General features: G+C 39.5%; 4 protein-coding genes and 1 pseudogene across 5 annotated transcripts; 2 read left to right on the forward strand and 3 right to left on the reverse strand.

The window, feature by feature from the left end:
- Positions 1-513: 513 nt before the first annotated feature.
- Positions 514-6,397, forward strand: LOC105838683 (5'-nucleotidase domain-containing protein 3). Its single transcript, XM_012684414.3, has 8 exons — positions 514-758; positions 2,700-2,875; positions 3,300-3,527; positions 4,016-4,156; positions 4,218-4,375; positions 4,469-4,655; positions 4,748-4,888; positions 5,013-6,397. Exons 1-8 carry the CDS (start codon positions 569-571, stop codon positions 5,367-5,369), a joined length of 1,578 nt encoding a protein of 525 aa, XP_012539868.1. The 5' UTR covers positions 514-568; the 3' UTR covers positions 5,370-6,397.
- Positions 6,398-6,553: 156 nt separating this feature from the next.
- Positions 6,554-10,082, forward strand: LOC105838682 (annotated as a pseudogene).
- LOC105838680 (dnaJ homolog subfamily C member 3) lies at positions 9,839-13,353 on the reverse strand. Its single transcript, XM_012684411.3, has 6 exons — positions 12,534-13,353; positions 12,331-12,441; positions 12,010-12,209; positions 11,589-11,914; positions 11,171-11,514; positions 9,839-11,081 (listed from the first exon to the last, which is right to left on the reverse strand). The coding sequence occupies exons 1-6, from the start codon at positions 12,577-12,579 to the stop codon at positions 10,663-10,665; spliced, it is 1,446 nt and encodes a 481-aa protein (XP_012539865.1). The 5' UTR covers positions 12,580-13,353; the 3' UTR covers positions 9,839-10,662.
- Positions 13,354-13,491: 138 nt separating this feature from the next.
- On the reverse strand, positions 13,492-24,057 carry LOC105838679 (ATP-dependent RNA helicase bel). Its single transcript, XM_012684410.3, has 8 exons — positions 23,041-24,057; positions 22,347-22,428; positions 21,566-22,077; positions 21,017-21,489; positions 20,467-20,771; positions 20,051-20,350; positions 19,651-19,962; positions 13,492-19,533 (listed from the first exon to the last, which is right to left on the reverse strand). Exons 1-8 carry the CDS (start codon positions 23,083-23,085, stop codon positions 19,430-19,432), a joined length of 2,133 nt encoding a protein of 710 aa, XP_012539864.1. The 5' UTR covers positions 23,086-24,057; the 3' UTR covers positions 13,492-19,429.
- Positions 24,058-24,193: 136 nt separating this feature from the next.
- On the reverse strand, positions 24,194-25,989 carry LOC105838678 (60S ribosomal protein L8). 2 transcript variants are annotated; one of them, XM_012684407.3, is made up of 5 exons: positions 25,905-25,989; positions 25,489-25,638; positions 25,076-25,217; positions 24,623-24,936; positions 24,194-24,429 (listed from the first exon to the last, which is right to left on the reverse strand). In XM_012684407.3, exons 2-5 carry the CDS (start codon positions 25,624-25,626, stop codon positions 24,250-24,252), a joined length of 774 nt encoding a protein of 257 aa, XP_012539861.1. In that variant the 5' UTR covers positions 25,627-25,638; positions 25,905-25,989; the 3' UTR covers positions 24,194-24,249. The 2 variants fall into 2 exon arrangements, with proteins under 2 accessions (XP_012539861.1, XP_012539863.1); XM_012684409.3 differs by lacking the exon at positions 25,905-25,989 and adding an exon at positions 25,726-25,865.
- Between the last annotated feature and the right edge of the window lie 76 nt (positions 25,990-26,065).

Raw genomic sequence — 26,065 nt, forward strand, 5'->3', positions numbered from 1 at the left:
GCATTACCCTCATAATATGTATCGCCATATAAATGACTTCCGTATCCATGCAAGAGGCGTTACGATTTCGAAACGACGTCATCGCGAACGGCATGCTTCATTTAAATTCATTGAGTATAAATAGCAGTTAACACGCTCAAATAACCCTAGCGTTATATAAATCTCATGATCTATATCGCGCGCGATCGCGCTAAGGCAATATACGAAACAACGCCATCGCGCTAATGGCGTTAGCGGCACGAACGCAACAAACGACCGAACGGAATGTCACACGGGCGCGACGAGGACGATATGCCGCATCGAACCGTCCAATAGCTAAGGAGATGCACGGGTAGCGACGAATCGCGTCGCGCACATCGAAACGTATATTCGAACCGCGCGGCCAATCGCTCGGTCCCGCCGCCAACTTCAGGCTGCGCCGCGTCTAGGTGAGTCGTCGCGTTCCTGGGCGAAACGGTGGCGCGAGGCCTGCGGCGGCGGCGCGATTCAAATCGGCCGCCCGGGCGGTGCGGCCAATCGTCGCGCGGCGCCGCGGTGGCTCGCGTCGCGCGCCCGCCAATCGTCCGTGATGTTCCACGCGAGGATCGTGGCGACGTCGCGCTGCGCCGTCGAGGCCCGGCCGTACGCGTGGTTCCGTGGAGCTGTCGCGTCCCATGGGGTGCCCAGGCGTACAGTGGGCGATCGCGCCCTCAACCGCGGTCAGGTGTCGCGCGGGGATATGCGCGAGGATTACCTGAGGATGCTCGACAAGTTCAAGTGTGAGTGGCCCCAGGTGCGCCATTGGCCGCGGCCATGCCAGTGTTGCGTCGCTTGCGTGACACTTGCGTGCACGTCCCTCGGCATGCGCGTGTGTTTGTGCCGTTATTATGCGTCCGTCCCTCTCTCTTTCTCTCTCTCTCTCTCTCTCTCTCTCTCGTTCTTTCTTTCTTTCTCTTTCTTTCTCTCCCTCTCTCTCTTGCACGCGCGAGGGGTGCCACGCATGCGCCCGCCGCGTTCGATATATCGATAGGACCCGCGCGCGCATGCGACCTTGACGCCGCGCGCATGCCGAGCGAATTATTGGCACGCGGATCGATCCACCCTCCCCGCGACAGCGCACCGTACGTACCGCAAGGATGCGACGGGGGGATACGTTGAGTGTCTCTCTGTCGAGCGCAAATTTTTCGACGAGAGTCTCCGTCTCTCGGACGCGTATGTGCGATTACGTATGCGGCGGCGATGAAGGAAGTTCGCCTTGACAGACGTCTGGTCGGTCGCCAAACGCTCTCGGACACACGTGTCGCGAGAGAGACACTCGTTGACACTTGTCCGTAATTAGCCTTTTCCTGTTTTGTTTAAGGTGCATCCTCGAATGACGATTATTTACATCCACCGATTATAACTTCACTGTTCCTTTTTTAGCAGAGAATTGTTGAAAGATAAATAATCCTCTACATTCTACAATAACACATTTGTATATTTAAATACCAGTATTTATACAGAAAACAAAGATGTATCAATCAAGCTGTTGAATTGAATCGAATTGAATCAGGCAAGAGTCGATTCGAATTTGAATCTCTATTTAGAAATTCCGAATCTACGAGTTTCAAGTGCGAACTACACGCATGTATTGACAATCTTATAAAATCGTTTTTAAAATAATATTACGTAATTAGTATTATTTTTTTCTTACATAGTAATCTTACTATTTATATTAAAAAATTGTACCTAAGAATAATTATATGTCGTTAATTAAAAGTTACATTTTAACGTTTATATTTAATATAGTTTGCACATTTTTTATATATAAATATATAAATTTTTAATATATAAAAATATAAATACGGATGTAACGCATATCTTTTTTATTCGTCGTAATTGTAGGAATCAGCGAGGGTACTCATTATCATTCATAAATTCGATAAATTAAAGAAACAGGAGGCGCCAATAAGAGAGAAAAAAAGGGGCCGATTTATATAAATTTATATAAATTTGTCGCGGGAAGCGCGAAGAACACGGTGATCCCTCCGAAATTTCAATATTAAATGCCAGGATTTCTCCGTTGACAAATTTACGAGTCGCAGCTGTATTTATTGTCGCGATCGGACGGTTCGTGAGATAACGATGTTGCCGAAGCAAATTATTTGAGCGAGCGAGCGAACAGGAAAAGTACATAAATTATTGATGAGGAGATCCACCGCGTATCTCGACATTCCCGCGTTCGTCTTAATTAATTAATCCGCTTGACGAAAAGGACGCGGCGTAAGGAGGCCATCAAAGAGGGAGCGGATTAGATTTTAGATCGCGGAGATCGGTCTCTCACGGCACGGCGACGAGAGGGGCGACGAATGTGCCGGGCAGAAAAATCTAGGACAGTGAAAATCGGCCTGTATCGCGCGCATCTATAGAACGAAACGGGAGCAACGACGCACCGTACGAATTGATCGCCAGTTAGGTCTGGAGGAGTAATAACTGTAGTTGATTCCAATTGAGGACTCGAGCTCGCGCTCGAAATTAAAAGATCGGATGCGAGCGATACCGATCCGCGATACCACTTCTCGGAGGGACAAAGTCGTGTCCTTCGCTGCTCGTTGCATCGCACAAATTGGTGCACTCTAATCTAAAATCTAAAAATTAGATGTCCGAAGCATCTTTTCTCTCTTTCTCTTACTCTTTTTCGGAGCTCCCTAATTAATTTTTATTGTCGTATAATTTTACAGCAAAAAAACTGCCGCAAGATGTGAACCACAAGGGCGTGTTCGCTTGCAACGAGCTCGACTTAAAAGAGGTCCAGGTCTACGGATTCGATTACGATTACACGCTGGCGTGTTACAAGCCGTCTATGGACTACTTGCTTTACAACCTGGGACGCGACATGCTCATTAAAAGATATAAGGTCTCTATTTGTAATAAATTTGCTTATTAAAATTAGTTTAATATACGGTGCTTATACACATGTAATCTTATTTCTATCTTATTTCTCCTTGATTCAAATTTTTGTAATAATGTACCGAATAACAAAATATTAGTATTAAAAATGTCTTTAATGGAATACGTTTAATAGTTAACAGTAAAAGAATGTATTTCACGAACGTTACTAGTATATATATCAAGTTTTAAGTCATTAATTATCGAAAAAAGTTTTTACTTTATTGAAAGAAAGATCTTAATAAAAGGTAAAAAAAAATATAAGAGTATGCAAGTCTCGGCCTTCATCTCAAAGGACAAACTACTCAAAATTTCCTTCCGAAATCAAAGGACAATTACAGCCGATTAGAATTTCATCTCGAACTTCACTTAAACTCGCTTAATTATTCCAGTATCCAGAGGGAATTGCCAATCTGGAGTACAGAGAAAATTTCGCCGTTCGCGGCCTCCATTACGACATCGAGAAGGGTCTCTTGCTGAAGCTCGACAGTTTCTTGCAAATTCAATTGGGCGCCGTTTATCGCGGCTTGCATCCCGTGCCCGACGAGGAGGTTCTCCGAATCTACAAGAACAGAATAATACCGATAGCCTACGTAGAAGCGCCCCATAAACAAGCTCACGTAAGTTTCCTGTCGAAAAACCCTGATAAGATGGGATAAATCAGCGAGTTATACGTGTAACACTTGAAAGCTTGATGCAGTTTTCTTTTCTTTTCTTTTCCTTTTTTTTTAAATAAAAAAACGTGCATGGTCTGCCAGTAAATTCGAGATATAAAGTGCTTCGCAATTTTCGACGATACGATTTCTCATGTTATTAATGCCAATTGCTTTTACTCGTTTTTCTAAACACCAAAGAGTTCTTTCCTCTTGACTTTACTATCTTTCATGTTGTGATATAAAGAAATAGCAACATTTCTTATATATCATACGATATGTAAAGGAAAATCTGATCTAGTAAATCTACCTTCTCTGTTCTTGCACGTATCAACATGCGTGTTTTGATGATGAATTACTTCGATCGTAATATGCAGAAGGCGAGTATATTTATGCACGCAATATACGTAAAAATTTTTGGATATTCTAGATTCTGACATTTATTTTTATTTTAGAATGCCTTGCATCGCTCGAAAATGGTTCAATTAGCCGATTTGTTTTCGGTACCAGAAATGAGTCTATTATGTAACGTCACAGAATATTTTCTGCAAAATCACATCGATTACCATCCAGAGATATTGTTTAGGGATGTTAAGGTGAGCAATCGGAGTATAATCTTGCTAGTTACTTTTGTAATGAATTATACAATATTTATAGAACTCCGTACAAAGCTGCCATCCTATAATGCATCATCTAGTAGTGGAAAATGTATCGGAATATCTAGAACAGAATAAAGATTTAAGAAGATTTCTCGATCGACTTCAAAACGCTGGCAAGAAGACCTTCCTGGTCACGAATAGTCCCTTTCATTTTGTGTATGTTTCTCAAGTATTGGCAATCTTAATTTAAATGAGATCCATTAGTATACGTTGAATAGTTGCTAAAAATAGCTAATGTGATTTTTGTAGTAACAAAGGTATGCAATTTCTGGTCGGCGAGAATTGGAAGGATTACTTCGATGTAGTGATCGTTCAGGCGAGAAAACCAAAATTTTTCACCGAAGAAACGCGCCCGTTGAGAATCTATAACGAAGTTAAACAGACGCAATTATGGGATCGAGTCACTAAACTCGAGAAGGGTATTATATATCTTGAGGTAATTTATTTTGAATATTTTAATATTTCTCTTAGAAAATATTATATATTTATGATTATATAGAATATTATATATATTTGTCAACATTTTAGGGAACTGTTAAACAGTTGCAAGACATGACCGGTTGGCGAGGCCATCAAGTACTATACTTTGGTGATCATCCATACAGCGACTTAGCGGATGTGACTTTAGAGCATGGCTGGCGAACGGGAGCGATAATAAAAGAATTAACGGTAATTTGAGCAATATTCTTTCTATATAAGATTAATCCTTGTATTTTCGAGAACAAAATGTTGATGTGCTAAATTTAACACGAATTATGTATACGATATATTAAAGATAATTATTATATTACAGCATGAAATTGAAACCTTGAATAATCCAAAGTTCAAAGAAAACGCGAACTGGCTCCAGATGTTAACCTGTCTAATTGAGGAACATCAGGATTACGTAGGACCCGAAGTACAAAGTGAACTGGACGAGTGGATGAAAGAACGGGATCAATTAAGAAACGAAATTAAATCTGTCTTCAATAAACAATTTGGTTCGGTTTTCAGAACATATCACAATCCAACGTATTTCTCCAGAAGACTATTTAGATTCGCTGATATCTATATGAGTTCGATCACGAACCTGTTAGAATACTCAACGTCTCATACGTTTTATCCTAGAAGAGGTGTAATGCCTCACGAGTATACCAGTTACTTTGTATAAAATGTTTTTAGAAATATTCATTGTTCTTATGAGCTTTTAGAGTGTACAATCAAAATGTTTCGTGATGAAGAATAGTATTTTCGATTATGAAAGAAATCCGATATATTCGACGTTATATAATGTAAAACCTTTATAGAAGAGAGTCACTAGTTCCGCGCAAAATACTTCTTATTATTAGATATGCATGCATAATTTTATGTGTACATGCAATGTAAATCTATATCGATCAACGTTAATGCGCTTTTACAGCCGCGTAGTTACAGGTAATCTGCATCGAAATGTAATGTATGTAAACGCGATAAAATGGCCGGGCATATAGATCACGAAGGCTCTTACGTTGTTATTATTATTACCATGACAATAGCCATATTATGTAAAATAAAGTGATATATCACGTTGTAAGGAGTAAAATGTGTAGAATAGAAAATGGTGCAAAAGTGTCGAGTAAAATATTATTATATTATTGAAATAATCGTTGAATATTTTGAGATTTACGAAAGAATTTATTTTTGTAAATTATGTAAGGATAAGAACTAAAGTGCTTTTGTACAATTAGAATGAAATGTAAATTTTTTAAAATGCCAATTTAGATCATATATTTATATATTTATGAATATGCCATGTATCTATATGTACAAATATGAACGTATTATGACACAGGCAATTTAATTTTTTTCAGATAAAATTTAGAATTTTAATTAAAAAGTGTAATTTATAATTGATATTATTAATATCTATATTTAAGTTCCTAATAATAATCTTATTCCGTTCATGAAAATATGTATTGAAAGCAAATGTTCGTTTAACGTTTAAGCATGTTAATGTAAAAAGAATGTATTTATTATATTGTTTATAGAACGTCTCAATATTCAACTAAAGATCTTCAACATATTCAAAAATATAATTGTTAAGATTAGTTAAGGTATCATGTGTTCAAAAATATTTAAATATTCACAAAAAAAATGTTAAAATTATATATTTATTTAGTGTATCTATGTAAGCAAAATGTATTATTATTGCTAAATATATATCTTTATTTTCAATATAAATAATGAGATCCTCTTTATGTAAACATCACCAAGAAAAGAACATCTTTCAATCTCCATCTGTTTATGTTCATTGAGTTTTCTTTGTTTTTAAATTGCCTACACTTTCAAATTTTCATGAACTTGACACAGCGAAAATCAGCAATATGACTTGGGAAGAGATTAAACCGAAGATTTCTGTACCAATATTTTGTGCACTCACGCTTTGTATATTCCTGGCTGATATTCTAACTGACAAGAAAAAATAAGGAAAACAAAAAGTAGCAATAATTAGGTTCGTAAAAATACAATTAAATTTTTGACAGCAATTATTTTCAATATACTGATATAATTATTTTAAAAATTATTAATATATAAGTAAATTGAAGAAAATATATTTAAATATGATATCGTTTTATATCTACTTGGTATAGAAATATATATATTTAATGATATAATAATTTACTTTCTTTTTTCAAAATTTTTATTTATATTTTTAAGTATTTTATATAAAATAGTATAATACTATGTGTATTTGTTATTTTAGCACACTCTGACGTTGTAAATAAATTGAAAATACTCAAGACAGATAAACATTTAAAAAGGAAGTCACGCTAAAGAGATTATCAACAATAACTCTTGATGAATTCGTAGAGACATTATCCATGTCGATAATGTGTCAACAAACGAAAATACCATCGAGAAGACGCTAAAACCGACATGTTCATACAAAATTTAGACAAAAGATGGAAACTTTTAAGATGGATATTAAAAATGAAAAGGTAAGATAATATTATTTTGGCATGCAAGCATTCTCTCTTGTTAAAATTAGTATAATTATATATGTAGAGAGATTTCACATATATAATAATATAATAAAATTAGTATAATTATATATATATATAGAGAGAGAAAGAGTTTACATATGCGGCATACATATAAAATTATGAATAGAATTCTATCTAAAAATCTGACACGAATTGTAAATCTGAATTTAATATTTAAATATATGTATATACTTTAATGTATATATTAACATTTATATATTCTAACGTATTTAAACTTTAAACGAACGTTTACTTTTATACATATTTTCATGAAAGGATGTGTGTGTGTGTGTGTGTGTGTGTGTGTGTGTATTTTATGTAAGAAAACTTATTTGTTTTACGTATATTTTATTTATAATTTTGTTTCATAATATAGTAAAAAATTAATTTAAAAATTAAAATATAATTATAATTAACTTTTTGTGTTTATAAATTCCTAATAATCTTATTCCCTTTATGAAAATATAAACAGAAGCAAACGTTCGTTTAAAATATAAACATGTTAGAATACATATAGATTTTAGCAAGCATATTAAAATACATATAGGGTGCGTTCGGGAAGACGCTATTAGCGCTATCAACATCAGTCTATCTTGTTCTACTTTTAATGAGTAATAAAGATAGATTGATGTTGATAGCGCTAATAGCGTCTTCCCGAACGCATCCATAAAGTTATAAGTAGAATTTTGTCTAAAAATTTGACACAAATTGTAGATCATCTAAATCTGAATTTGAAACTTATTATGCAGTCATCACATCTCATCAAGCCTGAAACACCTTTGGAATTTGCGGGATCGTCTGGGAGCACATTGTCATCGAAAGCATCAGAAAATATAAAGCCAGAGAGTGCGGAGATAAAAGTTTCACCAGTCGATACGTTCACGCCAGAAGAAGCGACTGCTATTTCGTGTATCCTTGAAGAGTGTTTGGATCAGCTCGCTATAATTGGATTTATGATACCAGCCAACGTCGATCCACGCTGGGATGATACGTTCAAGACAATCGACGAGATGTACGGGGTGTCTGAACCTAGACTAGTTTTCAGGGAAGATATGGGCTTGTTACCAGAGGTACCCACGGCGGCTGAAAAAATGCAGAAAGACAGGTGCGCGAAAACACACCTTCCTAAAAATTTTATTATAACACTTAGACAAAGAAGTACTCTACATTCTATTACTTTAATATATAGCATTGGCAAGTATATAAAATTTCTTTTGTGTGATCTCAAAAAAAATAGTATATTACTTTAAGATACTTCGTTTTTTCCGAAGTTTTGCGTATGTTTAAATCTTTTTCGAAAATATCAGTTTGTAATGCGTTACCGTCCAATTATATGTTTTGTTGTAATAGTGGAAATATTTGAAGAAAAGGATGCGCTTTCCGAACAATCGCTAATTTGTTTTCGTTCTTCCAATGAATCTGCATTTAGGAATTATGTATGCGAGGTCCTCAAAAAGGTCCTTCATGAAATAAAGAATCATAGGAGATTCGACAGTCTGCGACAAGAGATTGAAAATATTGCAAAGCAACAAAAAAGCGAACGTGATCTCGAAGAGAGCACCCAGAAATGGCTCAAAGAAGCTGAACAACTTCGAGAGCTGCTAGAATCCGAGAAAAAAGCGAATGAGGAGGAGAGGCAAAGAACGATAGAACTCGCAGAGGAAAGCGACGCACGAGTTGACCACGCGATTTTTTTAAATAGCGGAAAATTGGGTAAAATACATAGTTCATATAAATGCTCTTTCTTGTGATGTTCTGATCAAATATATTACACTCAGGCTATGCAGAAAAATGGGCGAAAGCCAGATTGGAGCAGCAAGAGCTCAAACTGTATTTACAAAAGAGAGATATGTTAAACAAGCTGAGTGAATATTCAAACGAATATAGTGCGAGACAGATCACCTCGGCTGAAATGAGCGCTTTCATAGAAGCCGACATCAAAGAGAAAGAAGAACAGATAGATATGTGGACGAAGAAGTACAATGAGGATATTGTACAAAAGCAGCAGGAAATTGATGAGTTAAAGGTATATCAGAAAATTAAAAGCAGTAAAATAAATAAGAGTAAATAATATGTAATCTATACAATATATTTAACTAAAGATAAACATATTCTACAAGTCCAAACATATTTAAACAAATTTAAACATATAAAAAAACAACAAAATGAGTTGCTTAGTACCATATATAACGTGACATAAACGAGTTTTTAAATAATGAGCTTTAATCCATTGATAGACATTAATAGAAGAACAAAAATTAGAGATGGAGAATATGCGCGCTTTAATAAACCAACGACAGAAATTTATCGACGAATACATCGCCGAAGAGGAAAGATTAAAAAAGGAAGAAAAGCTAAATAAAGCTGCAACTCTTATCCAATCGATATGGAGAGGTTACATGGCGAGACAGCAATTAAAAAAGTACAAAGGTCTACGGAAACAATTGAGAAAGCGGAAGAAATTAGGCAAAAGAGAAAAAAGCTAATAAAAAGAAGAAAGCAAAGATTACATCTGAGAAAAAGGACTTCAGTGCCTGAACAAACGCGACACAGTTTGATATTTTATTATTGAAAAGAATTACGCTTTTTTTTACACTAATAATGCCTTTAAAGTATCTCTGTATAAATTATTCAAATATATTTTTAAACAAATATCAGAAATACAGTATTTACATGAAAATCTGACTCACACACATGCAAACATGACAAGCGCACAGCATTGTTCTACACATCATTTGAACATTATCGAGTACGAATTCCTCGAATACGCGAAAGTAGTAATGATATAAATATACCGGCTCAGTATCGTACTCGATAAATACATTACATCTTTCGGACTTATTCGATCTAGTTGTCGCACATTCTCAAGCTAAAAATGAACAGCCGCTGAAGCAATCAGTGGCAGTGTGATGATCACTATACGTCCCTAACGTACGTTGCAACATACGTGGGAAATAATCACGATATTATCAATAACGTACAGGTCGGTAATGCGATGATGATAAAAGTACACGCGACAAACGTTTTTAACTAAATCGAAATAGATTATATTCATCGCTCAGTCTGCATGTACTAGAGAGTACTGTTATTACAAGTTTTTGCAGTAGACGAAACTAGTGCGGGCAATTAAATGCACCTTCGCCTTCTCTTAATTAAATACTATGTGCCGAGACAGTTGTAGGCGTTGCCCGCGAGGCGGTATCGCGAGATGGCCACTGTTCTGTTTACCGACACGTCGACACAACACGGCGCACGTAGAATTTCCCGAATCCGAATGGATTAGACACGCGCATTCTCAACACGACGAGGTAGCGAAATGAAATTCGAGCTAGAACGAAGAGAGGACACTCCGTCTCGAACGAAGTGATGGGCGCACGAGTTTACGCGTGCGTTAGAATTTAATAATGACAATTCTTCTATCACGAGATTTGCGGCGTGTGTTTAATTAAAGTGGAACTTAAATTGGAAGGGAGAACCGTGGAAGTGGTGGAACTCCTGGAAAGGATTAAAACCCTGCTGATGCCGACCCGATTCCGGATCTAGGGGATCCTCGCCCTGATCGAACTTCGCCCTCTTCTCGTCGTCCGTGAGGACCTCCTTGGCGGCGGCAATATCGATAAACTTCTTCTGCGCGCGTTTCTTCTCGTCGCCTTCCTGAAAATTGTCCGGATGCCACTTTTGCGCCGCTTTTCGATAAGCCTTAATGATATCCCGTTTGTTCGCCGTTCTTGGGACACCTAGGATTTTATAATAATCTCGCGATTCCGACAGCTTTTGTCGTTGCTGCGCCTTTTGCAGTCCCTGTTTGGCTCTTTGTAAGGACGAATCTATCTCTAATGCTTCCTTGAAATCTCTTATGGCTATATAGAGGGAAAAAAAATATTTGTTCGTTATGTTATAATCATAAAATAGGAAAATTTTACTTATTATTATAGAATGCATAAATTACCATCGTCGAACATTTCCGCAGCAAGATACGCTTCTGCACTATCACACAGCACATTCGGTTCTCTTCTAATATTTAACGCCGCTTGACAATTATTAATTGCTTGAGTTGTCTCAGAATTTTCCGTGTAACATTTGCAGAGGTAATGATAAGCTGTGAACTGCACTTTCGACTCATTCGGTTCTTGCGTCAGCATGCGACGGGCTGAATCGATGCACGCGTCATAATCCTTATCATCTAGCGCTGTCTCTGCGTCCTGCAGCAACTTCTTTATCTTTCTAATCTTCTTGTAAAAAGGGAAACATTGCTTGTGGTCCGGATCGAGCTTTAAACATTCTCGAATTTCCCTAAATATTTATGCCAGATTAGTACAGTGTCTTAATAAAAATAGTCGGATTATTCTGACTGATTAATTGCTCACTTTAATGCCTCGTCAACCTCCCCAAGACGGTACAGCCAAGTTGAAAGCTTAAAGAAACCCTCCGTATTATCGGACAACAATTTTGTAGTCGAACGTATGTCAGATATGGCGCTCATATAGTCACCAAGAATAACATGGCTCTCTGCCCTACGTTCTCTAAGATACGAGGACCATGGGCAAATCTCGATTAGTCGTGTAATCTGTTGCACAGCTGATGCATGGTCACCATTATACACAAACATATCGACTAATTTCATATCTTCTCTAGCTGGATATAACCTCTCTAAGGCATTCAAGGCATCTCTATTATTTGGTTCTAATGCTAGCTGAAATGAGAAAAAAATAGCATGGAAGTCATCTGCATACTAGTGAATCTTATAAAATGTGTAAAAGCATAATGTATATGTAAAAGCAAACCTACCACATCGTGAAAGTCGATTTCAGCTTCGTCAAAGTGAGCCTGCTTGAGTAAAATGTTACCACGCTGCAGCCTCGCTGGCGTGAAGTCAACGTTCAACTCGAGAACCTTGTCGAGGTCGAGGAGAGCAAACTTGGCTTTGCCCAGTGCTAAATAAACCGTGCCTCTCTTGTAATACGTCAGGTAATTGCTGGGATCTCCCTCTACAAAAGAAATTCGCCCTTAAACTCTGAAACCGTACTCCTCCCCACCGACGCGAGCTGTCAGCTGTCAGCGAGGGGCGCACCCTCTTCGATGACATTCGAAAACCGGTCGCGAACCTACCAACGGCTGCGTGATAGTGTGACAGTGCATCCTGCAGCTGACCCTTCGCCAGGAACTCCCTGCCATACTCCAGATGTTTAGCGATCTCCGCTTGCGAGACACTTCCGACCACTAAAAGATATACAGCCGTTATCAGTCGCTCGCGGACGGACAGCCCATCGTTTATTTAAAGGGTGAAAAGAAAAGGTTAGGGGTGCACGTACCGTCGAGGGTTACATCTAGCAGTGCCACTATCAAGAAACCGTACATGACTGAGGGGTGAAAAAAAATCAGTTCCACTGTGTGCGACGAGTTATGCTGTAAATAAGGAGACTAACGCGCTTGACACCGTCAGATCGACACCTAACCCACCGAACCATCCGATAACACGAAATCGTCCAGCCACGCCGCCATTGCGATCGTGGTCTTATGTGATTGGTGAAGCTGCGAAACCTGTGCCTCTCCCACCAGCGGCGCGGATCAAAGCGCGACAGATAACGCGGGAAAAATAAATCGTTGGAGACCTGTAATGTTTTTCTAGAGTAAACGCAAGTAAAAAAATTTTCCATTAACTTTAATGCTAAAAACTCACTTTTCACATTTCTTGTCAAAGAACAAAGTTACATAGCTACTTTGCGCAAAAACTCCAGACAACGCCTAGACTCCAAGAATAAATTAATCGCAGAATTGCTTAAAAACTATAAAATTCATTGTTTCCAATCTTCTTTAATACATGTTAAATAATACAAAATTGATAATTGACAGATTAACGAAATATTGCAGATACCACATGATAGGTCAATCAATTAATTTAATTAGTAAAAACCGCTTAGAGCACAATTTCCAATATAATTCGTTATAAAAAAAAAAATTATTTATATAACAATTAATATTGATCACGTTAACAAAAAAAGCTTACCGTTTAAACTAATCAAAAGTTGATCAATCAAAACAGATAAATCACGTATCTCGTATGCGACGCATGTGATTTTATAAAGATACGTTAATATGTTTTTATAAAAATAAGTTGTCGAGACGACCACTGTATATATTTCAATATCTTGAAAATTAATTAGAAAAAATTAAAATTTCTAGCCTAAGACTGAATTAATTAACTAAAGATTCCACAGGGATATTAAAAGATATGAAGGTAAAAGTGACGAAAGATATAATACGCCTTGATCCTTTTGTAATCTTTATTATATTCATTTTTGTAGAAGTCTCCTGTCACTCTCTTCCTTCTCTTCGCATAATACTATAAATAAACGGAAAAATTCACCGAATGAAAGAACATCGAATTAATATGTGATCGTCCCGTATGAGGTATCTTGTAACAATATTGACACTCTACATCAATTCTTCACGAGCATACGTTACATATGCCTACGCACGTAAGAAGTACGTGTTACGGAAGAGCGTCTAGAACGCCGAAGAAAGTAGGGAAAGGAGGAATCGAAGAAATGGAGGAAGAAAAAGAAAAGAGAAACGCGCACAGGGAGTTTTATTGCTAATGAAGAATAAATACGACGCATGCTGATGAACCCTTTCCTCCTTCCTCTTTAATCAATCTCTCCTCTCCCCTTCCAGTTTTAGAAACACTCTCCTTTTACTCAATTTATCCAATGTACATATATATTGGGTTGGCAAGAAAGTAATTTCAGTTTTCTGATATAGATAATCTTATGTTTACGGTGACGTTCTTTTGTTACCGTTCTGATGTTTTTCTTTTGCCGAATGACAAGAGAAAAACATCATATATTGTTATGCAATCACAACCATAAATTTCACAAATGTCTCTATGAGCCTCAGCAGCTTTCTTACCTTTGCGGAAATAAAAAACTAAAATATGTCGAAAATGTTCATTTCGGCACTCCATGTTAACATCGATTTGAACTAACAATTACAAGCGAAATGCCGCGTAATTTGCTATTTATAGTAAGTCACAAGTCTGTCGAATGACAAAAGAAAAACATCATAACGGTAACAAAAAAACGTCACCGCAAACATAAGACTATCTGTATGAGAAAACCGAAATTACTTTCTTGCCAATCCAATATGTATATGTAACATAAATGTATACGTACATATACATATATATATACAATAGTTCATCGGAACAGTCGCTTAATCTTTGTTCGTATATCCGGTTTTTCGCCTCTACAATAGCGTGTAAATGTGCAAATTATTAAATAAGAGACCGACAGAATGGTACGTTCACCGTTCCGTTGAAGACACCTCTCCCGCTCGAACATGCGAGTGAAGTGATTAGCAGTATCATTATAGTTACAAATTTTAAATAATGATACGAGGAGCGTCGCACGAGCGCTCATGCGATCGCATCGTACGCATATCGCTCACCCCTCCCCCGTCGAATAAATCGCAACCCCTTCGCCGTACGTGGCGAGTTGAATTTTCCTTTTCCTCGCACGCCTTCGGATATTCGCCGGTTACATATGCGCACGACGTACGTCCTCGATACCAAATGAAAAAACGCTCGGAACAAGTTAGAAGACATTTCTTTTGCCATCCCACCTCTCGCTGGCGCACCTCCGGAGAAACGGGCGCGCGCATCCCTTTTCCTTGTCTCTCCCCCGCGAGAGTTCATCCCCGAGGGATATGCAAAAAAAATTGTGAGAACGGGACGCGCGCCCGTCCCTCCTCTCTCGACAAAAAACGTCGTCGGGCATCGCCCGGTCGACGAGCAGCGCGCTCTTAATGTAAAATAATAAAAAATACAAGACTACTCGCACGTGAACAATTTTCGCCGCGACTCGCTGGCGTATTATTACAATCGCGCGCGCATTCGCGTTTTACATTTCATACGATGTGCAATGTGTTCCGTTTTTTGCGGAATTTCCTGTTCCTCCTCGGTAATGATTGCAGTCACAGTCCAACGCCGCTTTTCTCCCCTCCATTTTATTCCCCCCCCCCCCCTTTACCCTTTAATTGCCCGCCCGATAGCCCCTCTCTCCATTTCCGTTCCTCTCCGCCCTTCTTTCCGTCACTTTTCCCCGCACTATACTCTTTAAATTAATCTTTCGTCTGATCGTATATTCCGTTCTTTATACTTGTATACCATAAAGTGTTTCTTTTTCTCTCTTAAGGCTGCTCGTCCGATATACTTCAGAGGACCAAACATGAGACGAAAAGTACGTGTACAGTACAGAAGATACATTTACTGTTTACCTCCCGAAAACGTAGAAAATAAATACTAAATCGATGAATAAATAATATAATCGCGGTTATACCGTTCTCCCTATTTCTCCTAAGTATGCTAATACGCTATAAAAAAAAAAATTCATAGTACCGTACGTTTAATTTACTAATATGTCGGTTTACTACACGGTGGACATTTGACTATGTTGCAGGAACATTCGACGATAACCAGGTTCGATAATCACGTCATGTGTGCCTCGGATTTACAAGAAATGCAACGCCAAAGTTTCTCTCTGCTAATGGATACGATCGACGTTAAAGAAAAAATAAATTAGGAGAAAAAACTAGGAAGTAACAATTGTATGTGGAAGCGGCGTTTGGTCATATAATAACCGCCGCGCTTGAAATACTCCTCTCTGCCCACCATGTAAGTTACAAACACAAAATTTTCAAAATGCATAGGACTGATTAAAACGCGTAACACGCGATCGACGCGTCGCGAATGCCTAACGCATCGTAGTACAGTTGAACTTTAACCCTTGGATGCGTTGTTTGCTAATAGGACAAATTTTAAGTCGAATATTCGACGAAAGGGACGCAGCATCCCTCTCTTTCTCCCGTAGAAATTACCTAAAGGAAAGAAAAGGTCTCATAAAGCTCCCCCCTTTTTATGCATCCAAGAGCTAGTGATAAAATATCGTATCGCGTACGTTAAATTTGATCCGTTACATATTCTGGCTTTGTTCACAAATCAATTTTCTCTATCGTAGAATCAGAACTTTATTGATACCTTTTCCCCTTGGTCATTTTTTATAAAATAATACAAAATAAAATAGGAAAGAAGACGCAAGGAGCTTGCGTACGTAACATCAGTCTCGGAACCGACGCAAGGTATATATTCCTTACGAAATGATACACGTCGCAGATATACGCGAGATATCGTCACGGCATGGTAAAAATCCGCGTTTCACAATGGCAGAATCAAATGAAATCAAATGGATTCTGTCGCCGTATGGCGGTTTATCTGCGGGCGGCAAACACGGCACGGAGGAGCGTACCACCGTCCACGCGAAAGGATTCTCTTGTGAGTAACGTTCTTGTGGCAGGGAGCTCCGAGAGCTGACGTAAATATAGCCTCGATGACGAGAATCGTATTAAAAATTTGAGAACACTCGCACCCAACGGTCGGAAGCCAACGAATATTTTACCTCGTTAAACGCTACCCCACGCCTTGAATGCTTCTATGATGAAATAATTATCGATCCCTCTCTAGTAAAAGAGGCATTCACACCTTGGTCCACGGTCACACGGCATACGATTCACGCACGCGAATTGCACTATTAAATCTAGTAATATAACAGGTATAAGTATGACATGTCTAAAAATCCTGTCGGTTGTGACGCAAATCGAATTTGTACTTTTTTTTCTCTCACGTAGTTAGATTAGATAGACAAGAACCCGACACGGTTTAGCACAAAACGATATTCGACATCCTACCAAAGCCCTACCAACAACACCATCCATCATTCAACCGGTAAATAACTCGCGAGCTCGCGTCACCTATATATCGTTAATGCGCGTTACTTTAAGCAGAAACAATGCCCTAGAAAGGTCCCCAGGACCGCAAGAGCCTAGCGTTCAGCCCTCCCCGATCGGACAACAGCCACGTTGTCTTGTGTGTGTTAACTGTTAACGACTTAATATTCTTGTTCTCAGCTCAAACAAACTGAGCTAGTTATCCTTCCCGACATTCAATACCGATTAATTAATACACATTTATTGTATTTGTTACTTCGTTAATTGTTCATTTATCAATTCACGTGGAAATTGAATGTCACAAGATCGTTTGATATCACAGTCGTTTTTCAATTATTTTAGTGTTATGTATTTATATATAACGCGCGTATCATACTGATAAATACAGCTAGAAAATAATATGAGTGCGCCCCGTGTCTCCCTCAAGAGGCTTATGCTGCTTTCTATCTTTCCCCCCCATCCCCTTTTATTTTCTTAAGAATGAAGATAGATCCCGCTATATCAATGCAAAAGCATTTCTCCCTCTTTACTTTTTGTTTTAATACCCCTCTGTAACTGCAACCGTATTTTTAACCCGTCTCAACATAATTTATCTTCCATGAGCACTCACACATTCGCATTCGATATTGTAGACTAAGATTTTTTGTATAAAGCGCCATACCAATTTCGCAGGGCAACGTCTCGTTACATTTAGAAATGCTACTCGAGAAGCACGCTTCCACGTGGGATCAATGCAGCAGTTCCGTCTGTAGAATTACTAAAGTTCAGGTACATAAAAACATTTATATATACCTGCTCTTTCCCCTAAAGCATATCTGGCCGCGTTCGTATACAGTGAAACCTCCATATATTCATTACATGTATTTCTGAACGTTCTTTCGTCGTCTAGAGCGATCGTTTACAACTTGTAAGAGACAGTGCAAAGACAGCAAATTTTATTTAAAAAAAAAAGATTGTTTCTTTAAACAAAAATTTTACATTATTACGACTGAGAATGTCTAAAATCTTTGTTTTTATCCATTGACGTTGTATAACCGCTATATGTATTACTGTAACAGAAGTCTCACTGTAACGATCAAAGTTATATGAGAATAATGCTAGTTTCACAGAGAAAAACAATTAGTAAGCGAATTGGCCAATCACAGTCGCAAACATTAACGTAAGCAATAACAAATAAATCATGTTGATTATAGTACTGCTTATGTCTTATGCTAAAGTTTTTCTCATGTGATCCTAGCCCAACTTATGAAAACAACTGCCGGCTGTAAGAGCGCATAAACGCTCTTTCAGTTTTTTCTAAAATTAACGATGTGTATCAGGTTATAATAAAAAGTGAGATTTCTAAAGGTATCTTAAGACGTAGCCTGTGTTGCCATTTTTTCATTCTCAATATCAAAACCGTCGATCCCCGAAAAATTCACGTGGCTTATTTCAAGTAAACCATATAATATTGCCGGCGCAATATCGTCTCTCTTTGGGGACGGCAAAACAACAAAGTACCATTCGTCGCTGAACTACAGCAAATTAAGAAAAAAATAATAAGGAATCCTCATATAATCTATGGCGACGGTAATTTGGCGTATCCTAGGTGTATCGATAAACGTGCATGTGTATAAAGAAATAATTATGCTATCCATTTGAACGAAATTGCACGGACTTTTTTTACTGGCCATTATATTAGCAAAGGCAATAAAATACTTGTGCATTAAAATGTTTTACAAATAGTCAACCGTTTAAACGCTATAACTACCGAAGATACGCCCACCGTACCCCTATAAAAGAGAAAAATAAACGTAAATAATAAAGTTACGATGAGCCCCATAGTCTCGACAGGAGTTCTAAAAAATTTTACTAAGTTTCTTCAGCTACTATGTGTTACATCGTTATTCCCTTCGAAACAGGGCTTAACGATTTTACCGATTTGATTCGTTAGTGGTTATACTACTGTGTTTCTCAGCACGCACGGCAACGAAATGTTGGATGGATCTCTAACTAATAAGTGTTGAACAAATCCTATTTACGATACTCGCACTTTTTTATAGTGAGATCATTCACGTTTGAAATATCCTCCGGTGATCTACCAGCGCGAATACTAAATTGCACGCAGGATTTGTCAATGTCGTTCTCACGAACAGATGTAATATAGTGGAATTTTAAACATAAGTATTCTTTTTATGCTTCTCATCCAAACAAAAAAAAACTCGAAGTGCACAGGCAGTCAGCGAAAATGTGAATACGTATTATACGTGAAACTGTCTGTAACTCTGCGCATGTTTACATGTATACGCGCGCAAAACACGTGCGTGTAGTGTCAGACATGATAATGTCGTGTCTCTTCCTTACATATAATTGAATTTGCGTGTAGAGTAATAATAATAATGATGATAGAAGTAGAAATAGAGATGGAAATAATCGTCTCTTTCTCTCTCTACTTGTCCCATGCTCCCCCCCACCAGTCAGGGCCACTGTTGCCATTATTAGTGGAATTATTGTACGATGAATTAGAAAAGTTACCTCCGTAACTTGAATAACCTGTAACAAGATTTAGAAAATGTATATATGTACAAAAAATTGTAATTATGCTATTTACTAAGTTTTTAAAATACTTTATTGGTATTAGTAATATGTTGAGGCAATTATTTCACTTACCTCCATAACCACCAGGTCTAGAGGGCCCATTACTACGACCAGACCCAGAACTGGGTTGTTGACGATAATCTCTTGCACCAAAGCCACCACCAGCGAAGCGTCCTTTGGTGCCACCACCGCCGCCGCCGCCGCCGCCGCCGCCGCCACCACCACCGCCGCCTCCTGGTCGCCGAGATCCACCTCCGGAATATCTCGCATCCGTATACATATCATCCAACCAAGGTGGAAGTTCTTGGTTGGCTTCGATAAGCAGAGATACCAAGTCACGTACCAGATTATGATTCTTATGATTAAAGAATGATGTAGCCAGTCCTACAAATTACAAAACAAGACGCGATATAAAAGGTCTATTTTTTGTGAATAATTGTTAGCGATGCAATAACTTCAAAATAAAACAAACCTAAATTGCCCATACGACCGGTACGGCCGATACGATGAACATATTCTTCAACGTCGCCGGGCAAATCAAAATTAATGACATGTTTAACATGCGGTATGTCAAGACCACGTGCCGCTACTGCGGTAGCGACTAAAATCGGCGCTTTGCCTGCGCGGAAGCGACGCAACGCTTCTTCTCGCTCGCGTTGAGTCCTATCGCCGTGAATGCTAGTAACTGGGTATCCCATTGAGGCCAAGTATTCTTCGAGCATATCGGCACCTTTCTTAGTCTCCACGAACACTAAGGTGAGTGACTCAGCAGCTGCACAATACAAAAATTTAACGCATTGATATCTTTTTACTGTATTACAATAAATCAATTCTAAATAATTATAATCAAGAATTTTATGTTAATTTAAATTTAACTCTGCAACTTACTAGGATCTGCGAAGTTGCTAGCTTGCAGCAAATCAAGTAAGTATGAACGTTTGTCATGTTCCTCTACCCACACAATCTTCTGTGTAATGTTCTCGGAAGTCGATCCTACACGCCCGACCGCCAAGAAGATGTAGTTGCTGAGGAAATCTCTGGCTAACATTTGAATCTCTTTTGGGAAAGTAGCGGAGAACATGAGAGTCTGTCTCTCTCCAGTCGGTGGCATGTTATCCTCCTGGACAATGCGTCTTATCTGTGGTTCGAAACCCATGTCCAGCATGCGATCCGCTTCATCCAGTACCAAGAATCTGGAAGATAAACAAATAATAAATGATATAGAATCGTGTCAGTCTTAAGTTAAGCTTTCGGCACACGATACGATTTTTTATGCTAGATCGCATACGAGGCGTCTTAATAAGTGTCCTGATTGGCTCAGACAATTATGTCACCAATCGTAAGCCAATCAGGATACGTAGTAAGATGCCTCGTATACGATCTAACATGAAAAATCGTATCGTGTGCGAAAGGCTTCAATCATTAATGCACAACGTACCGGCAATTGTGTAAACCGATTTTACCGCGTCCCAGCATATCTACCAGACGCCCAGGCGTCGCTACAAGTAAATGGCAACCGCGATCCAGTTCGCGCATTTGATCCACTATGTTGGAACCACCGTAGACGACTGCGGGACGCATTCGCGATCGGTATGCAAACTTCCGCGCTTCATCGTATATCTGCGTAGCGAGCTCTCTCGTGGGAGCCAATACTAGACCTAATGGATACTGTTTACGCCTGCCAGAGGAGTTCGCTTGCGGTGGTGGCGGTCGCGGCCCGCTCTCATAAATCTGATTCAGTATTGGCACTAGGAAGGCCGCTGTTTTACCGGACCCGGTTTGAGCGCAGGCCATCACGTCACGGCGTTCAATGATGATCGGTATCGCATACTTCTGTACCGGTGTAGGCTTGTCATATCCTGCCAAGGCGATGCTATTCTTTATTATCTCTGTCAGCTTAACCTCATCAAACTGAAAAATTAAGAAAATAGATTAGACAACAAGAAAGGGATATATTGAATGTTAAATAAAGTCCAGTGTTGCTCACAGATGTGATGTGTGGTGGGATGTTCTCTCCGGTAGCCTCAACTGGGATATCCTCATATTTGCTAAAATTGATCCCAGTATTGCCAGAACCAAACAGCTCCAGCTCCAATCGCTCATCCCTGGCAGTGGGGATTGTCCAGTCGACCTCGCCTCTACCTCGGCCACCTCTGTCGTCACCCCATCGTCCGCCGCCCATTCGGTCATTTCTGATATCTTGCCAGCGATCATTTCTAATAGGCTCCTGCCAGCGATCGTTGCCGCTAATCGGTCGATCGCGCTCGGAATTGGGGAATCTTGGGAAATCTCTTCCATTTTCCTGGCTGCGCCTGTTGCGTCCGAAGCTTCCAAAATTCGTAAAGTCGACGTCGCGAGGACTCCGTGAATCTCGGAAACCACCTCTGCCCCTATCTCGATCACGGTCCCTCTCATGGTCGCGATCGCGATCTCCCCCTCGGTCTCGATCACTAAACGGTCTTGAGTTGGAAGAGTAACTTAACTCTGCAGGAAGGTTACCTGTCAAGGAAAAAATTAAGTATTTATATATACCTGTTAAAGTCTTCTGTTTTGTAAAAAAGATTAATTCCTAATGAGCTAAAATCGAAACAGTCTGCTGGCCAATGTATATGCTTCATCAGTCCGACTTGTCACGATCTATCGCGTTAGGTATTACTCGATACTCCGCCGTAGAATTACAGGCAATAACAAGCGTTGAATTCTTTACAACTTCCCCTAAGTACCTCAGAGCCTACAAATTAGCGGTTTCAACAAGTTCTTATACTCACTCGCAGCTTTATGACGAAGATGCGGTGGAATGTAGCGACCCCCACTTGGTTGGCGGGAGCCCTGCAAGTCCAGACCAGCTAGCTAGAGGGGACAGAAAGGAAGAGGCTCAGGTTAGATACGCGCTCTTATCGCGAGACCTGCAACCGCGTGGCATTCGCATGGATAAAGTCATTATCATCCGATTTGACGATGAGTCATCTCACGATTAGCGTTCCGCGGAAATCCGATTTGTACGGGACGGACGGGACCCCCCTTCTTTTCCCCCTGCCGCGCGCGCGAGATTCTCTCCCGGAGTAAGCGCGAGAGGGAGAGAGAGAGAGAGAGAGAGGGGGACAGACAAGGAGAGAGAAAAGGAGACGGCGAGCGCGTCGCGACACGAGGCATGCCGTTCCCGGAATCGCTTGCCGCCATTATACGTAGCGTACGTCACGAGCTGGCTGACGAGTGACGACGGCCCATGATGCTCTCTCTATCTCTCCCTCTCTCTTCGATCGAATAAAGGAAATTCCCGTCGAAGCCTACTTCAACGAGAGAACGAAGGGATTTCGCGAGGAAGGAAAATCCCTGATTCGAATAAAATGGGAAAATCGTGAGGCAAGGGTGGAAGGGCGAAAATTCGCAGGACGCTTGCCCCCCTCAAGGAGAACAATGCCAGTGGTCCTTTTTCTCGGACCTTTCGCCCCTTTTTCTTACCTGCTGCTCTAGACCTGATCCATTCTGGTTGGCTGCATTACTCATATTACTCCGCCTCGGTGCGTAGGTTTCGCAGCTCTGTCGCTTGAAGCCCTTTTAGCTCGTCTACTCTCTTTCTCTCTCACACACACTAGCCGAAAAAATTCTCAACGCGTCCCAACGCGATATCTCTGTCTCTTTCCCTCTTTCTCTCTCTCTCGGTTTCTTTGTCGTGTCACGGATTGATATATACGCCTCGTCAGGCGGTTAGCCTCGTTATTCTCGCGACTCGCGATTCTTTATCAGTTTAATGAAGAACGGCGCGTATCAGTCAAGTCTTTCGTTCAACACGATACGGAGGAATCCCGGAGGCAACTGGCAACTGGCGTGATTGCTAGGAAAGCGCGAGAGGCCCCTGGCCGCACTCGACGTTGACGCAACAAAAATGGCCGAGAACTCGAACTGCCAAAATGGTGGCGGCCCAACTTCCGCCGGATGATAGAGGCGACGGGACGCTGTCGATATCCGGGAAGGGAGAATGCCCTCCCTCTTTCTCTCTCTCTCTCCCCCTCCCTCGACTTTAGTCGAAGAAAAAATGACACGTAGACAAAAATTCGAAAACTAATGTTTGAAATGTTGTATATTATTGGTTTAGTTTGTTGCACCAGCACACGCAACCGATCGAAAGCACGGTTGGTAAAGATGTTCGAGTTATAGTGCTTTCGATAATTTAAAATTTGAGGATTTTTTTTTACTTTATGCAAAAATTAAATTTTTTAAGTAGACAAGAATACTATCATATCAAATTACGGATATCTGCACATATGTCGATTTGACTTTTGAGAATTATATTTCTCTTCAAATTTTCTTTCATTATGTCATGCAACAATAATTCAAACATGTGTTGGATAAAACGTAATAATAGCAGAAAATTCCAGAACAAAACCCATGTTTAAGTAAATTTCCGAACAAGAGTTTATCCTATTATTTTTAACTGCACTGGTGCAATGAGTTAAAAACAAATTTAGATAAACAGAATTCAGAGACAGAAAAAACAATTTAGATACACGAAAATCGATTTGTCTCCTTTTACTCCAACTCCAATAACCTTCAGTTCAGTTGCAATTGTCTAAAATATCTCATTAGAATTTGTACGAGTGTATATCGAAGGCAATTTTGTAAATATTTTTCCTTTATTATACAACATGTGGCGAAATATCAGCGTTTAATCTAATCGTCCTTTTTCGTGTCGGTCTTGCCTCCTCTAATTCTGCCGGTACGACGAGCAGCAATGAGACCAATCTTACGACCAGCGCTGGTGCCACGCTTGACGGTGGACGCCTTACCAATGTGTTGATGGTTACCACCACCATGAGGATGCTCCACGGGATTCATAGCAACACCACGAACCTGGAAAAAGTTTCAAACGTTTCAAATACGAGAAAGCATCACAAATTGATAAAAAAGGCTTTTATATGTAGTCAGTTAAAAAAAAATTCCACAAAATTTTTCAGGTTTCAAATGTCTTAGTTACCATCATGTGAGAAAATTTAATATTCTGTATTGTAGTACAACAATGCAACATGAAAATCAGAAGGCATACCTTAGGCCAGCAGTTCCTCTTCGCCTTATACTTGTGGTAAGCCCTACCAGCTTTAAGTATGGGCTTGTCTATACGTCCACCACCAGCTACGATCCCAACCATCGCTCTGTTGTTGGAGGGAATGACTTTCTTCGCGCCAGATGGTAATTTAACCCTAGTCTTCTTGGTGTCGGGATTGTGTGTTATTACTGTAGCATAATTACCAGAGGCTCTAGCCAATCGGCCCCTGTCACCAGTCTTCTCCTCCAAGTTGCAGACAATTGTACCTTCAGGCATCATGCCCACTGGCATCACATTTCCAATCTGGAGATTAGCTGAAAATATTGAAATTATTACATTTTGTTATAACAATTAATATGTAATAAATTATAAAATCAAAATTGCTTTAAGATGAAGTATCATTTATATTATTCCATTCAATATTATTCATCTAGAAAATATCACTAGACATACCTTTCTTGCCGCAATACAAAAATTGGCCAGTGTACATTCCCTCTGGTGCGATAAATAACTCTTTACGTGTTTTGAACTTGTAAGGGTCACGGAAATGCACTACTGCTAATGGCGCACCACGACCAGGATCGTGGATAATGTCCTAAGCAAAAAAAGAAATAGGCCTCAAATATATTGTATTAAACTAATCAGAAATATCTTTACATAAAGAATATTCTCAGAAAGAGCCTCTAAGTTAACGTCATCTAATCAATCAGACGTAGGTATGTTTGGATATCATCATGAATACAAGATCTAAACTGAAGAATTCAGAGCAAATTGAAGTAGATTTGATAAGTGTTTGAATATTACTCCGAATTGCACAACTGTTCTTATCATAATACCGGCAAATGCGTTAAAAAATTGTTGCAAACCTTTACAACACCCTTGATGAATCCATGCCTCTCGGAGAAGTCCAAAGACCGGAGCTTCGGCGCTCCCTTCCTCCTCTTGGTGTGGGATCGGAAGACGGATCCCGCACCTTTACGCTGTGCACGAATCACTCGACCCATGGTTCAAAAGACCTAAACAGAAAGCACCGTCATACATCTCGATAACACTTGGCAGCACTACATTTGTCACGTTGTGTATTTCAACTGGCGCTTCTTAACCTCGCAATCCGCCGCTCGAGATTGCGAATCCGATACTTCTAGATCTGCGAAAATATCGAGGATGTCTTACGCACGGAAAACAGAGAGCACGTAATCGTGAGTTTCTTTTAACGGATTCGTTTCGAGCGTGGTAGATCGAAGCGGATAATCCGCGCCAGCAAATCGGACACGACAAGTACCAAGGGAGCCGACATGAAATAGAGGAAGACGTAAACGGAAGTCGGCCGTTATTGAAAAAACCAGTGCTTCGTTTCATTCACGTGGTGAATCAGCCCGCCAATATGGCGTTTAATTCAAATTTATTATCCATAAGCAAAATATTTGAGCAATATACATATTT

Source organism: Monomorium pharaonis, chromosome 7 (genome assembly GCF_013373865.1).
Source record: "Monomorium pharaonis isolate MP-MQ-018 chromosome 7, ASM1337386v2, whole genome shotgun sequence".
NCBI classification, from domain to species: domain Eukaryota; kingdom Metazoa; phylum Arthropoda; class Insecta; order Hymenoptera; family Formicidae; genus Monomorium; species Monomorium pharaonis.

What these genes read in the sequence shown, in the direction of transcription:
- LOC105838683 (XM_012684414.3), top strand. Translation starts at nt 569, where the DNA reads ATGTTCCACGCGAGGATCGTGGCGACGTCGCGCTGCGCCGTCGAGGCC. An exon ending in CGCCCCATAAACAAGCTCAC is followed by an intron (nt 3,528 to 4,015) that starts GTAAGTTTCCTG and finishes TTTTTATTTTAG; the next exon opens with AATGCCTTGCATCGCTCGAA. An exon ending in AGGGTATTATATATCTTGAG is followed by an intron (nt 4,656 to 4,747) that starts GTAATTTATTTT and finishes TCAACATTTTAG; the next exon opens with GGAACTGTTAAACAGTTGCA.
- LOC105838680 (XM_012684411.3), bottom strand. Translation starts at nt 12,579, where the DNA reads ATGTACGGTTTCTTGATAGTGGCACTGCTAGATGTAACCCTCGACG. An exon ending in GCTAGATGTAACCCTCGACG is followed by an intron (nt 12,442 to 12,533) that starts GTACGTGCACCC and finishes TATATCTTTTAG; the next exon opens with TGGTCGGAAGTGTCTCGCAA. An exon ending in ACACTATCACGCAGCCGTTG is followed by an intron (nt 12,210 to 12,330) that starts GTAGGTTCGCGA and finishes TTTCTTTTGTAG; the next exon opens with AGGGAGATCCCAGCAATTAC.
- LOC105838679 (XM_012684410.3), bottom strand. Translation starts at nt 23,085, where the DNA reads ATGAGTAATGCAGCCAACCAGAATGGATCAGGTCTAGAGCAGCAG. An exon ending in TCTTCGTCATAAAGCTGCGA is followed by an intron (nt 22,078 to 22,346) that starts GTGAGTATAAGA and finishes TTTCCTTGACAG; the next exon opens with GTAACCTTCCTGCAGAGTTA. An exon ending in TAGCAACTTCGCAGATCCTA is followed by an intron (nt 20,351 to 20,466) that starts GTAAGTTGCAGA and finishes TGTATTGTGCAG; the next exon opens with CTGCTGAGTCACTCACCTTA.
- LOC105838678 (XM_012684407.3), bottom strand. Translation starts at nt 25,626, where the DNA reads ATGGGTCGAGTGATTCGTGCACAGCGTAAAGGTGCGGGATCCGTCTTC. An exon ending in TCATCAAGGGTGTTGTAAAG is followed by an intron (nt 25,218 to 25,488) that starts GTTTGCAACAAT and finishes TTTTTTGCTTAG; the next exon opens with GACATTATCCACGATCCTGG. An exon ending in AGAGGAACTGCTGGCCTAAG is followed by an intron (nt 24,430 to 24,622) that starts GTATGCCTTCTG and finishes AACTTTTTCCAG; the next exon opens with GTTCGTGGTGTTGCTATGAA.